Genomic DNA, 13,197 nt, shown 5'->3' with positions numbered 1-13,197 from the left:
CCTCCATGCTGTTCTTGTAATCATGAGTGAGCCTCTGATGGTTTTATAAGCATCTGGCATTCCCCTTGCTTGTACTCACTCCACCTTGCTGCTTTGTGAAGAAGGCACCTGCTTCTCCTTTGCCTTCTGCCATGATTATATTAATACATTTCCTCAAGCTTCCCTAGCAATGCAGAACTGAGTCAGTTAAACTTCTTTCTTTTATGAATTACCCAGTCTTGGGTATTTCTTCATAGCAGTATGAGAACAGACTAATACAATATACTATTGAGTTATCACTGTATATCTTACAGTTTTATACAAGTCAGAATAATTTGTTAGCCATGACATATGTAACTATAAATACGAATATGTATTTTTCTTTATCATTGTAACTAGTTTCAGGGTTCTTTGTTAAAAAAAATTTTTTTTTTTTTTGAGACGGAGTTTCGCTCTTGTTACCCAGGCTGAAGTGCAATGGCGCGATCTCGGCTCACCGCAACCTCCGCCTCCTGGGTTCAGGCAATTATCCTCCCTCAGCCTCCTGAGTAGCTGGGACTACAGGCACACGCCACCATGCCCAGCTATTTTTTTTGCATTTTTAGTAGAGACGGGGTTTCACCATGTTGACCAGGATGGTCTTGATCTCTTGACCTTGTGATCCACCCACCTTGGCCTCTCAAAGTGCTGGGATTACAGGCTTGAGCCACCACGCTTGGCCAAAAAAAAAAAAAAAAAATTTTTTTTAAAAAGCCTGATACTTGTTTTTTGGAAGTTGTGGGGTCTCTGAGATCATGGTTTGGTAGGAGTAAGAACCAAACCAAACAAAAAACAGAGGAAAGTATTAAAACTTTTTGGCACAATATAATAGACATTTAGAAGAGAGAGTGGATTAGTGAAGACAAGGCAGAAGGCTGAAGCAAAGTAAAACTGAGATTTTTTTTTTTTTGAGATACAGTCTCACTCTGTTGCCCAGGCTGGAGTGTGGTGGCATGGTCGAACTGAGACATTTCTGATGGCAGCTGAAAGTTCTGAGAAGATTTAATATTCACTCTTAAGATACTTTTCTATGATATAATATCCTAATATTACGTGAAATATTCAGAAAAGTTCTTTAAACATAGATAATCATATTTTTGTGGCTGATTTTAAAGGAAAGGAGGGTGCCTTAAGTACACCGTAAGGGACAGCATGAAATAACCACAAAAAAAAAAGAAGCTGAGAAAGATGAGATACTGGTGAGAGAGAGCAAGACTTTAGTGGAAGGAAGAAGCAAAAGAGAGAAGTAAAAATATAAATACCACAGAATTTGAAGAAATCTTGAGGACATTGACATAGGATGGGGGACTCAACCTAAATTTTTATATTTGGGTTGAGTCCCTCAGTTGATGCCTGGGTAACTTTTATATACATACTCAAGACTCAGATATGTATTCTCCCCTCCTTTATCAAAGGATCTATGATCATAATGAAATGCATATGAAGGAAATTTCAATAACATATAAATTCAATCTCAGACTGTTGAGCTTCAATCCTAGACCTTTGGCAATGCCTTTCATTTCAGGAATTCTTCATTTAAAAAGCTTCTGACCTGACCCCTAGAGTTTTTCTAGAAACACCTAACAAATAAAAACACTGTTGAGAAGATGTATATGAAATTAAGCCCAGATTAATAACAATGGCTATGACTTTGAATAGAATATACAACTTTTCTCTTCGATAATATGTAGTGAATTTTCAATTATCATTTGTTTATGGTTTATGGAAAAAAACTATAAATTTCAAGCTGATATTCTTGCCACCTCTAATTCCTTTCATTCTGAAAGAATAAATCATTCCATATGACGTGCATTACCACACTGCAATCAAAGAAATATAATGAAATAAGTGGTGATGTCCTCATGCAGGGAGTTTTACTTGTAAACATTTGCTGGATGTTCCTAATTACCTCCACTTCTACAATCATAAGAGTGAAAACTTGGAGCTCCTGTTGGTAGGAAAGATTGAAGACACTTTCCCTATCTTAGGGTCCACCTTCAAGACTCCTGTTCCTTTTACCTTCTCTATATTTTTCAATGGTGCCTTTGATGTTTGCCCTGATCACGGCAGCCTAGCTCAAGCAGATGGGCTGCTATACTTTGTGAGAAAGAAAAAGGGGAATTTCAGGTCACCAGCAACGGATGGCAAAGGTTCTTTTCTAAGTGACGGTGCCATGTATTTTCGAGATACTGTAGCTCAAGACTCAAGTCCAAAGAGCTCCACTACCATTAGTACAGCTGAGATAACAGTACAGGTTGAAATGTACCAAACAGCCCTTTCTGAAAGTCATTTACCATCACTCCCTGTAAGCACTTAATACTTAAATTTTTCTTTTTGTATTTTTAAAAAACTGTCTGATCCAAACTAAGCTAATGTAACAGCCTTCTTGCTCCCACAGCTTGGGACTCCAAGCTTGGCTTCTGCTGGACCTTCTGTGAATCTCATTTTCTCACTTTCTTCTGTGGCCTGTAGAACAGGACTCTCTCTCTGGTTTTTTTTCTTTTTCTTTTGAACACGAGCTCTACTCATGTCTGGGGCTCTTACCGTCACAGATCATTTTATTCTTTGAGACTATTTCGCTATTCCTCTTGTAAGTGTGCTGTGCTCACTCTTCTACTGAATAGTCATTTCCAAAGTCTACATTTAAGCATCCTGATCTTGGAGGTTACTTCATTATACTACCCCCAGCAGTGGTGTTACACATCATTTGCATTTCAAAAGCAATGTCCACAGGCTTTAATCTGCAAAGTACTCAAGACTTAATGTTAATAATTGGAGGGGATCCAAGATGGCCGAGTAGGAGCAGCTCTGGATTGCAGCTCCCAGCGAGAACGCAGAGGGTTGAGTGGTCACCACATTTCCAGATGGATTTTTATTGCACACAGACCAGGAGATTCCTGAGCATAGAAGTGCCATGGGTCTCCAGTGTGGCTGTTTCAGCCGGCGCAGTGGCTTTCCACTCAAAAAACTCACATGGGTCCCAGCACCGTTTCAGCTGGTGACTAGAGCACCTGGGAGACAGAGTTCAACTGCTAAAAAGGGGACTGAAATAGGAAGCCAGGAAATTCCTGGGTGAAAAAGCACCATGAGTCTCCACTGCGACTGTTTCAGCTGGCACAGTGGGCCTCCACACAAAGTCTCACACAAATCCGGACACCTTTTCAACAGGTGACTGGAACACATGGGAGACAGAGTTGCCCATTCAACTGATAAAGAGGGGACTTAAACAGCCAGGCCAGGAGATTCCCAGGCAAAAAAGTGCCATGAGCCCCCAGTGCAGCTATGTCAGCTAGTGCAGTGGGTCTCCACACAAGAACTCACACAAATCCAGGCGTCATTTCAACTGGTGACTAGAATGCCTGGGACACAAAGTCACCTGTTCAACTGAAGAAAAAGGGGTCTGAGGCAGGGAGCCAGGTGATCAGGCATGGCCAGTCCCATCCCCACAAAGACCAGCAATCTGAAATGCTCTGGATTGAGAGTTTCACAGCAAGCACAGCTGAATCCAGGATGGTCCAGCTCGGTGGGGGAGGGGCATCTGTCATTACTGAGGCAGTCCACTACCGAGGTAGTCCAACATTGCTGAGGCAGTCCGCCATTACTGAGGTAGTCCACCATTACAGAGAGAGTCCGCCATTACAGAGGCAGGCCACCATTGCTAAGGCAGTTCTATCTATACCCCTATAAAGAAGACTTCAGGGAAATTCACACAGCAGCTGGGTGGAGCCCACAGCAGACCAGCAACGCCTCTGCTGGCAGACTGTAACTAGGTTGCTTCCTCACTGGGCAGGGCAGCACTGAATAAAGGCAGCACCATACTGAAACTGATAAATAAAGGCCTACCTTCCAGGACAGAGCACCTGGGGGGAAAAAAAAGCTGTTATGAGTTGCTGCAGCAGACTTAAATGTACCTGCCCAGCAGCTCTGAATGGAACAACAGAGCTCACAGCTCAGCACTTGAGCTCCTATAAAGGACAGACTGTCTCCTCAAGCATCTCCCTGGCCCCCGTATATCCAGAGAGTCACCTAATAAAGGAGAGCTCAGATATCTGGCAGATATCCTTCTGGGACAAAAATAGCAGAAGAAGAAACTGGCAGCAACCCTCACTGTTCTGCAGCTGCTGCAGGTGAGCTCCAGGCAAGCAGAGTCTGGAGTGGACCTCCAGTAGTCCTACAGCAGAGGTACCTGAGTGTTAGAAGGAAAACTAAGAAACAGAAAGAAATAACTTCATCATCAACAAACAGGAATGTCCACTCAGAGACCCCATCTGAAAGTCACCAAAGACCACAGGTAAATAAATCCACAAAGATGGGAAGAAACCAGTGCAAAAAGGATGAAAACACCCAAAAGCAGAACATGTCTCCTCCTCCAAGGGATCACGACTCCTCACCAACAAGGGAACAAGGCTGAATGGAGAATGTCTGATGAATTGACAGAAACAGGCTTCAGAAGGTGGGTAATAAGAAACTTCTCTGAGCTAAAAGAACATGTTCTAACCCAATGCAAACAAACTAAGAACACTGAAAAAAGGTTTGATGAAATACATAGAGAATAAACAACTTAGAGAGGAACATAAATGAATTGATGGAGCTGAAAAACACAACACAAGAACTTTGCAAAGCACACACAAGTTTCAATTGCCAAATTGACCAAACAGAAGAAAGGATATCAGAGGTCAAAGATCAACTCAATGAAATAAAACGAGAAGACAAGATTAGAGAAAAAAAGAGTAAAAAGAAACAAACAAAACCTCAAAAAAAAAAAAAATGGGATTATGTGAAAAGACCAAATCTACATTTGATAGGTGTACCTGAATGTGATGGAGAGAATGAATCCAAGCTGGAAAACATTCTTCAGGATATTATCCAGGAAAACTTCCCCAACCTAGCAAGGCAGGCCAATATTCAAGTCCAGAAAATATAGAGAACACCACAAAGATATTTCTTAAGAAGAGCAACCCCAAGGCACATAATCATCAGATTCACCTGGGTTGAAATGAAGGCAAAAATGCTAAGGGCAGCCAGAGAGAAAGGTTGGGTCACCCTCAAAGGGAAGCCCATCAGACTCACAGCGGATTGCTCAGCAGAAACCCTACAAGCCAGAAGAGAGTTGGGGCCAATATTCAGCATCCTTAAAGAAAAGGACTTTCAACCTAGGATTTCACATCCAGGCAAACTAAGTTTCATAAGCAAAAGAGAAATAAAATCCCTTACAAACAAGCAATTACTCAGAGATTTTATCACCACCAGGCCTGCTTTACAAGAGCTCCTGAAAGAAACACTAAACAAGGGAAGGGACAACCAGTACCAGCCACTGAAAAAACATACCAAATGGTAAAGAGCATTGACACAATGAAGAAACTGCATCAACTGACAGGCAAAACAACCAGCTAGCATCAAAATGGGAGGATCAAATTCACACATAACAATATTAACCCTAAATATAAATGGGCTAAATTCCCCAATCAAAAGACACAGAGTGGCAAATTGGATAAAAAGCCAAAACCCATTGGTGTGCTGTATCTAGGAATCCCATCTCACATGCAAGGATACATATAGGCTCAAAATAAAGGGATGGAGGAAGATTTACCAAACAAATGGAGAGTAAAAAAATCAGGAGTTGCAATCCTAGTCTCTGATAAAATAGACTTTAAACCAACAATGATCAAAAGAGACAAAGAAGGCCATTACATAATGGTAAAAGGATCAATGTAACAAGAAGAGCTAATGATCCTAAACATATATGCACCCAATACAGGAGCACCCAGATACATAAGGCAAGTTCTTAATGACTTACAACAAGACTTAGACTCCCACACAATAATAGTGGGAGACTTTAACACTACACTGTCAATATTAGACAGATTAACGAGACAGAAAATTAACAAGGATATCCAGCACTTGAATTCAGACTGGACCAAGCAAACCTACTAGACACTTACAGAACTCTCCACCCCAAATCCACAGAATACACATTATTCTCAGGACAACTTCATACCTACTCTAAAGTTGACCACATAATTGGAAGTAAATCACTCTGCAGCAAATGCAAAAGAATGGAAATCATAACAAAGAGTCTCTCAGATACAGTGCAATCAAGTTAGAACTCAGAATTCAGAAACTAACTCTGAACCAAACAGCTTCATGGAAACTGAACAACTGGCTCTTGAATGTTGACTGGATAAACAATGAAATGAAGGCAGAAGTAAAGATGTTCTTCAAAACCAGTGAGAACAAAGACACAACATACCAGAATCTCTGGGACACATTTAAAGCAATGCCTAGAGGAAAGAATATAGCAATAAATGCCCACAGGAGAAGCAAGGAAAGATCTAAAATTGACACCCTATCATCAAAATTGAAAGAGCTAGAGGAGCAAGATTAAAAAAACTCAAAAGCTGGCAGAAGACAAGAAATAACTAAGATCAGAGCAGAACTGAAGGAGATAGAGACACAAAAACCCTTCAAAAAATCAGTAAATCCAGGAGCTGGTTTTTTGAAAGATCAAAAAAATAGACCACTAGCCAGACTAATAAAAAAGAAAACAGAGAAGAATCAAATAGATGCAATAAAAAACTATAAAGGGGATATCACCACAGATTCCACAGAAATACAAACTACCATCAGAGACTACTACAAACAACTCTATGCACATAAATGAGTAAACCTGGAAGAAATTGATAAATTTCTGGACTCTGGCATCCTCCGAAGCCTAAACAAGGAAGAAGTTGCAACCCTGAATAGACCAATAAGAAGGGCTGAAGTTAAAGCAGCAATTAATAGCCTACCAACCAAAAAAAAAAAAAAAAGCTCAAGTCCAGATGGGTTCACAGCTGAATTCTACCAGCCATACAAAGAGGAGCTGGTACCATTCCTTCTGAAACTATTCCAAACTATCCAAAAAGAGGGAATATTTCCTAAATCATTTTATGAGACCAACATCATCCTGATACCAAAATCCAGCAGAGACTCAACAAGAAAAGAAAACTTCGGGCCAATATACATGATAAACATAGATGCAAAAATCTTCAATAAAATATTGGCAAAACTGACTGCAACAGCACATCAAAAAGCTTATCCATCTCAATCAGGTAGGCTTCATCACAGGGATGCAAGGCTGGTTCAACATACACAAGTCTATAAACGTAATTCACCACATAAACAGAACCAAACACAAAAACCACATGATTATCTCAATAGATTCAGAGAAGGCCTTTGACAATATTCAATAGCCCTTTATGCTAAAAACTGTCAATAAAGTAGGTATTGATGGAATGTATCTCAAAATAATAAAAGCTATTTACAACAAACCCACAGCCAATAGCATACTGAATGGGCAGAAACTGGAAGCATTCTCTTTGAAATCTGGCACTAGACAAGGATGCCCTCTCTCAGCACTCCTATTCAATATAGTATTGGAAGTTTTAGCCAGAGCAATCAGGCAAGAAGAAGAAATAAAGGATATTCAATTAGAAAAGGAGGAAGTCAGATTGTCCCTATTTGCAGATGATGGTATATTTAGAAGACCCCATTGTCTCATCCCAAAATCTCCTGAAACTGATAAGCAACTTTAGCAAAGTCTCAGGATACAAAAGCAATGTACAGAAATCACAAGCATTCCTATACAGCAATACAGACTTAAAGAGAGCGAAATCAAGAACGAACTGCCATTCACAATTGCTACAAAGAGAATAAAATACCTTGGAGTACAAATAACAAAGAATGTAAAGGACCTCTTCAAGGAGAACTACAAACCACTGCTTGATGAAATAAGAGAGGACATAGATGGAGAAACATTCCATGCTCATGGTTAGGAAGAATCCGTATCGTGAAAATGGCATACTGCCCAAAGTAATTTATAGATTCAATACTATCCCCATCAAGCTACCAATGACCTTCTTCACAGAACTGGAGAAAACCACCTTAAACTTCATATGGAACCAAAAGAGAACCCACATAGCCAAGTCAATTCTAAGCAAAAAGAACAAAGCTGGAGGCCTCATACTACCTGACTTCAAACTATACTACAAGGCTATAGTAATCAAAACAGCATGATACTGGTACCAAAACAGATATAGACCAATGGAACAGAACAGAGGCCTCAGAGGCAACACCACACAGCTACAACCATTTGACCTTTGACACACTTCACAAAAACAAGCAATGGGGAAAGGATTCCCTGTTTAATAAATGGTGTTGGGAAAACTGGCTAGCAATATGCAGAAAGCAGAAACTGGACCCCTTCCTGAAACCTTACACTAAAATTAACTGCAGATGAATTAAAGACTTAAACATAATACCTAACACCATAAAAACCCTAGAAGAAAATCTAGGCAAAACCATCCAGGACATAGGCATAGGCAAGGACTTAATGACTAAAACACCAAAAGTATTGGCAGCAAAAGCCAAAATAGAGAAATGGGACCTAACTAAACTCCAGAGCTTCTGCACAGCAAAAGAAACCATCATTAGAGTGAATCAGCAACCATCATAATGGGAAACAATTTTTGCAATCTACCCATCTGACAAAGGGCTAATATCCAGAATCTCCAAAGAACCAAAACAGATATACAAGAAAAAAACAAGCCCATACAAAAGTGGGCAAAGTATATGAACAGACACTTTGCAAAAGAAGACATATATGAGTCCAAAAAACATATGAATAAATGCTCATTATCACTGGTCATTAGAGAAATGCAAATCAAAACTACATTTAGATACCATCTCACGCCAGTTAAAATGGCAATCATTAAAAAATATGGAGACAACAGATGCTGGAGAGGATGTGGAGAAATAGGAACACTTTTACACTGCTGGTGGGAGTGAAAATTAGTCCAACCATTGTGGAAGATACTGTGGAGATTCCTCAAGGATCTAGAAATAGAAATTCCATTTGACCCAGCAATCCCATTACTGGGTATATATCCAAAGGATTATAAATCATTCTATTATAAAGACACATGCACACAAATGTTTGTTGCAGCCCTGTTTACAATAGCAAAGACTTGGAACCAACTTAAATGCCCATCAATGATAGACTGGACAGGAAAATATGGCAAATATACACCATGGAATACTACACAGCCATAAATGATGAATTCGTGTTCTTTATAGGGACATGGATGAGCCTGGAAACTATCATTCTCAGCAAACTGACACAAGAACAGAAAATCAAACCCTGCATGTTCTCACTCATAGGCAGGTGTTGAACAATGAGAACACATGGACACAGGGAGGGGAGCATCACACACTGGGGTATGTTGGGGGGGATCTAAGGGAAGTACAGTGGGGGGTGGGGAGTTGGGGAGGGATAACATGGGGAGAAATGCCAGATATAGGTGATGGAGAGGAAGGCAGCAAACCACACTGCCATGTATGTACCTATGCAACAATCTTGCATGTTCTTCACATGTACCCCAAAACCTAAATTGCAATAAAATACATATTTTTAAAAATTAATAATTGAATAGAGATAGTGCTGGTGCATTTTCTGGAATGTATTCCTTAAGCTCATAATACAACGTGATATGATAATATCACGTTAGTGAAATATGGAGGCTACTGTATATAGAAACAGGGAAACCCTATAGAACCATTTGGTGGCACTGATTGGTATTTCCATTACTGCACTGAGTAATTTTTGTAATGGAATCTTAGAGACAGTCGTGTATGTTAAGTGTGCCAGAGGAAATATTCAAACATGTGTTCTATATTCTTTCAGAAATTCTGCTCAGATTTGCCCATGTGTTACATTTTTACTGATAAAATTCATTAAAAGCAGGAAGCCATAGGGACTTTGCATGCAGCTTCCTTGTCTCACTTGCATAGCGACTTACCTGTGATGGCCAGCTGAGTCACAAAGAAGATCATTCTCGACTTCCGCTTTCTCCTCCATGTGGAAAAAAGCACAACGGAGTTTCCAACAATGGTAAAAACAAAGAGGACCCACAGAGTTATCAATTGCTCAGTCTGTAAGAAACAGAGAAAAATAAAACCAGTGTGCCAGTGAGAACCAGGGTTCTTTAAAGAATGCATGGCCCAAGCTTTGGTGCTAGATTTCTTCCACCTGATCCTATATCCCTACCTCTGGAAGCTCTACTCTCAAGAAAACAATGATAAAAACGGTCTTTATTTACACCAGCTGCAGAGTAAATTAATGCACCTTTTAAAATCTTTTGGAAATGTAAGTCAAGAGATAAAAAGTTTGTATTCTTTGGTCAAGTAATTTTAATACTATGTGGAAATTCAAAATGAAAAAAACCACCACTGTCACAAAGATGTCCATATTTATTGTAAAAATAAATTAGAAATTGTTTAAAGATAATAGGGTAGCTAAGTAAATCAAGCACTTCGATTCAGTGAACTATTACAGCATAGCTATTAACAATGACAAACATGAAGACTATGTAGCAATATTTAAAATACTTACAATGGTAAGTGGGAAAACAATAAAATTATACACTGAGTATGATTAGAACTTTGTAAAATTATATACTTAGGAAAAAGGCTGAAGTAGAGTAAAATGTTAAAAGTGGTCATTTTAGGATAGTGTAATTATGAGCTACCTTTTCTTTTTTTCATTTGACAGAATTTTATAAGGTGGTTATATTAAAGTTCTACTGAAAATGTTTCTGTGGTTTGAATGTGTCCTCCAAGGTCATGTGTTGAAATGTAATCCCCAAAGCAATGGATTTAATATAGAACCTTTAAGAGGTGATTAGATCATGAAGGCTCTGCCCTCAGGAATGGATTAAAGTTGTTACTGTGGGAGTGGGTTCGTTATTGCAGGAGTGGGTTCCTGATAAAATAATGAGTTCAGTTCCCTTCCCTTGTCCCTCTCTCACCGTCCCTCATCCACTTACTTTCTGCCATGGAATGATGCAGAAAGAAAGCCCTCACCAGATACCAGCACCTTTCCAGCCCCTGGCACTGTAGAAATAAATTACTTTTCATTATAAAGAAGAGTAATAAATACAGTATACTACAGTATATACTATAAAGAGTACTATATTACTCAGTCTTTGGTATTCTGTCATAGCAGCATAAAACAGATTAAGACAAATGATGAATTAGTAAAAAAGAAAAAAAAAGCAGGAATGCTATTAATCTAACAGTCCTTCTAAGAAATTTTTTTATGAACATCTTCATGAGTACTGCACTTTACCAATCTCATATTTAGGCTCTCTATCCGGGATTTACAGATCAGTTTCTAAGATCCCAGGTGGAGGTCAGGGCCTTGGAACTGCGGATCTGTGGAAATGAGGATAGGCACTGTAGTGATGTGGAGGGAGGCTCATGACTGCACAACTAGAGTGCCAAGGTGATAGTGAGGAGGGAGACCCAGGCATTTGGGATTCCCTCCCCCTCTGTCACCCACTGTGCATCTCAATAAAAGAGAGCAGGCCACCTGGCGCCTCCTGAATCGCCTTTCTGAAAACAACAGGCTGGGCCTTGGGGAAACTCTCCAGAAGGCACTATTTTTACTTAAAACAAGATCAAACCAGAAACCTTTTTACATGTGAGTCCTAAAACTGTAAACCGGAACCCTTTCATATGTGATTCCTGAAACTGTAAACAGAGACCTTTTCACATGTGAGTCCTAAAACTACGAATCTAAGGTTCTTCCATGTATAACATCTAAAGTATAAGCCTATATAAAGGCTAAACCTCCCTTTGTTAGGCCAGCTTGGCTGTTAGGCACCTATGCCACCTTGCTCCCAGCTGAAATGAAGTCCTTCCTCCTGTATTCGGTGTCTGAGAGATCCTTTCCCACAGCCACTCCTGCTACAATAGAGCTGGAGAACTCTGCAGGTACATCATGTCCAGCATGCATATATCACTTCCCACCTGGAGGGCAGCATCTTTGCTCAGCTTCAAGCCACACAATTTTTCTCTGGTTCTACCTCTTTCTGGATAACTCATTTCTCTAGCAGTGTTGAAATGAGTGATAAAGCCTCAGGAAAGAAAAAACTATTATACAAAGGACGATACAGAGTAGAGGGAGTGCATTTTTGTAAGAGAATTCTCCCCTTTGAGATGGACTGACAACAGTGTTGTCAGAAGCAGATACAGCAGGAGAGGCCTTTGATGTAGACTGACACTTCGTATTCAGGTGGTGTGTCAGCAGTGGGACTTAAACAAGTCATTTGAATTTGGAAGACCTCTCTTTAAAAAGACTATGAAACAACCTACAGAGTAACGTAAGCAGCCAGGTGGCTTGGAAGTCTCCATCAGAAAGTCTCACTGACACCATGGTGCTGACTGATGAAACAATTCAAGGCCAGGGTGGGGAATAATGTGTCTGTGGTCCTCATATTGTTCTATCAGGGAAGATGATGGTGCCCTGGGGGTGTCTGCATTCAGGAGAGAGCCCATAAAACAGGTGGCCTGGCAGGTAAGGTATGACAGAAGGCCATCGAATACTTTTGGTCTCTGGAATAAGCTTCAGTGTGAATGACCCAATGCCTGTGTCACAGTCCTCCTGTACCATGACCTTCAGTAGTTCCCTTTCCTCCCCATTCTTTGTTAACATTCTGAGTCTTCTAGGGAAGGCCCCCATTCTTACAGAAGCTTTTCCACCTGTGTAGCATGAGCTTGGCTCTGAGCAGCTGTACATGGGGAGGCCTTTGGAAAGTGTTTCTCAAAGTATGGTCCATGGCTAGGGTAATTATGTAAACTGGTTTGCCTAGGGTAGTCCTAGTTGTCAACTGCTGTCCCAAGATAATTATTTAAATTGTCTTTCCTCTCAAAAAGTGTCTTTGGTTGGATAGTAAATTATGTAATCACCCTATCCATGGTTCCCAATGGGTGGGCTCCAAATACTATAGCCTAGTCTATATCAATCCCTAAAAATGTATCTCTCTCTCTCTCTCTCTTTCTCTCTTTCTCTCTCTCTCTCTCTCTCTCTCTCTCTCTCATTGAATATGGCACTTCAACACTAGAGTTGAAGGAGTCCACAGCTCTAGTGGGTCACCTATATCCAGTTCCACAACCCCATGCTGGAGGCTTGGGATGGCCTCATCTTCCTGGCTAAGGCCACCATATATGTCTTTGGCACTGCTAAGAGGCCCAGGAAGTGTTTCAGCACACTGCCTGGCTGGAAAAGAGGTGCTATCTCTTCTGCTGGTGCTGCTATTCATCCATTAGGAGAAGAAACTGAATCCACAAGGCCCTGCATAC

At 40.3% G+C, this 13,197-nt stretch overlaps 1 protein-coding gene across 1 annotated transcript in view; it reads right to left on the bottom strand.

Moving 5' to 3' along the window:
- The window catches only part of NPSR1 (neuropeptide S receptor 1), a 179,278-nt gene that overhangs the window by 138,840 nt on the left and 27,241 nt on the right, over positions 1 to 13,197 (bottom strand). The window contains exon 2 of the mRNA XM_002751323.6: positions 9,855 to 9,987. Within this exon, the coding sequence (XP_002751369.3) occupies positions 9,855 to 9,987 (133 nt within the window). The remainder of the gene's footprint in view (positions 1 to 9,854; positions 9,988 to 13,197) is intronic.

The sequence above is a fragment of the Callithrix jacchus genome, chromosome 11, assembly GCF_049354715.1.
Source record: "Callithrix jacchus isolate 240 chromosome 11, calJac240_pri, whole genome shotgun sequence".
Classification (NCBI taxonomy): domain Eukaryota; kingdom Metazoa; phylum Chordata; class Mammalia; order Primates; family Cebidae; genus Callithrix; species Callithrix jacchus.
This window is presented reverse-complemented; position numbering and strand designations above follow the sequence as displayed.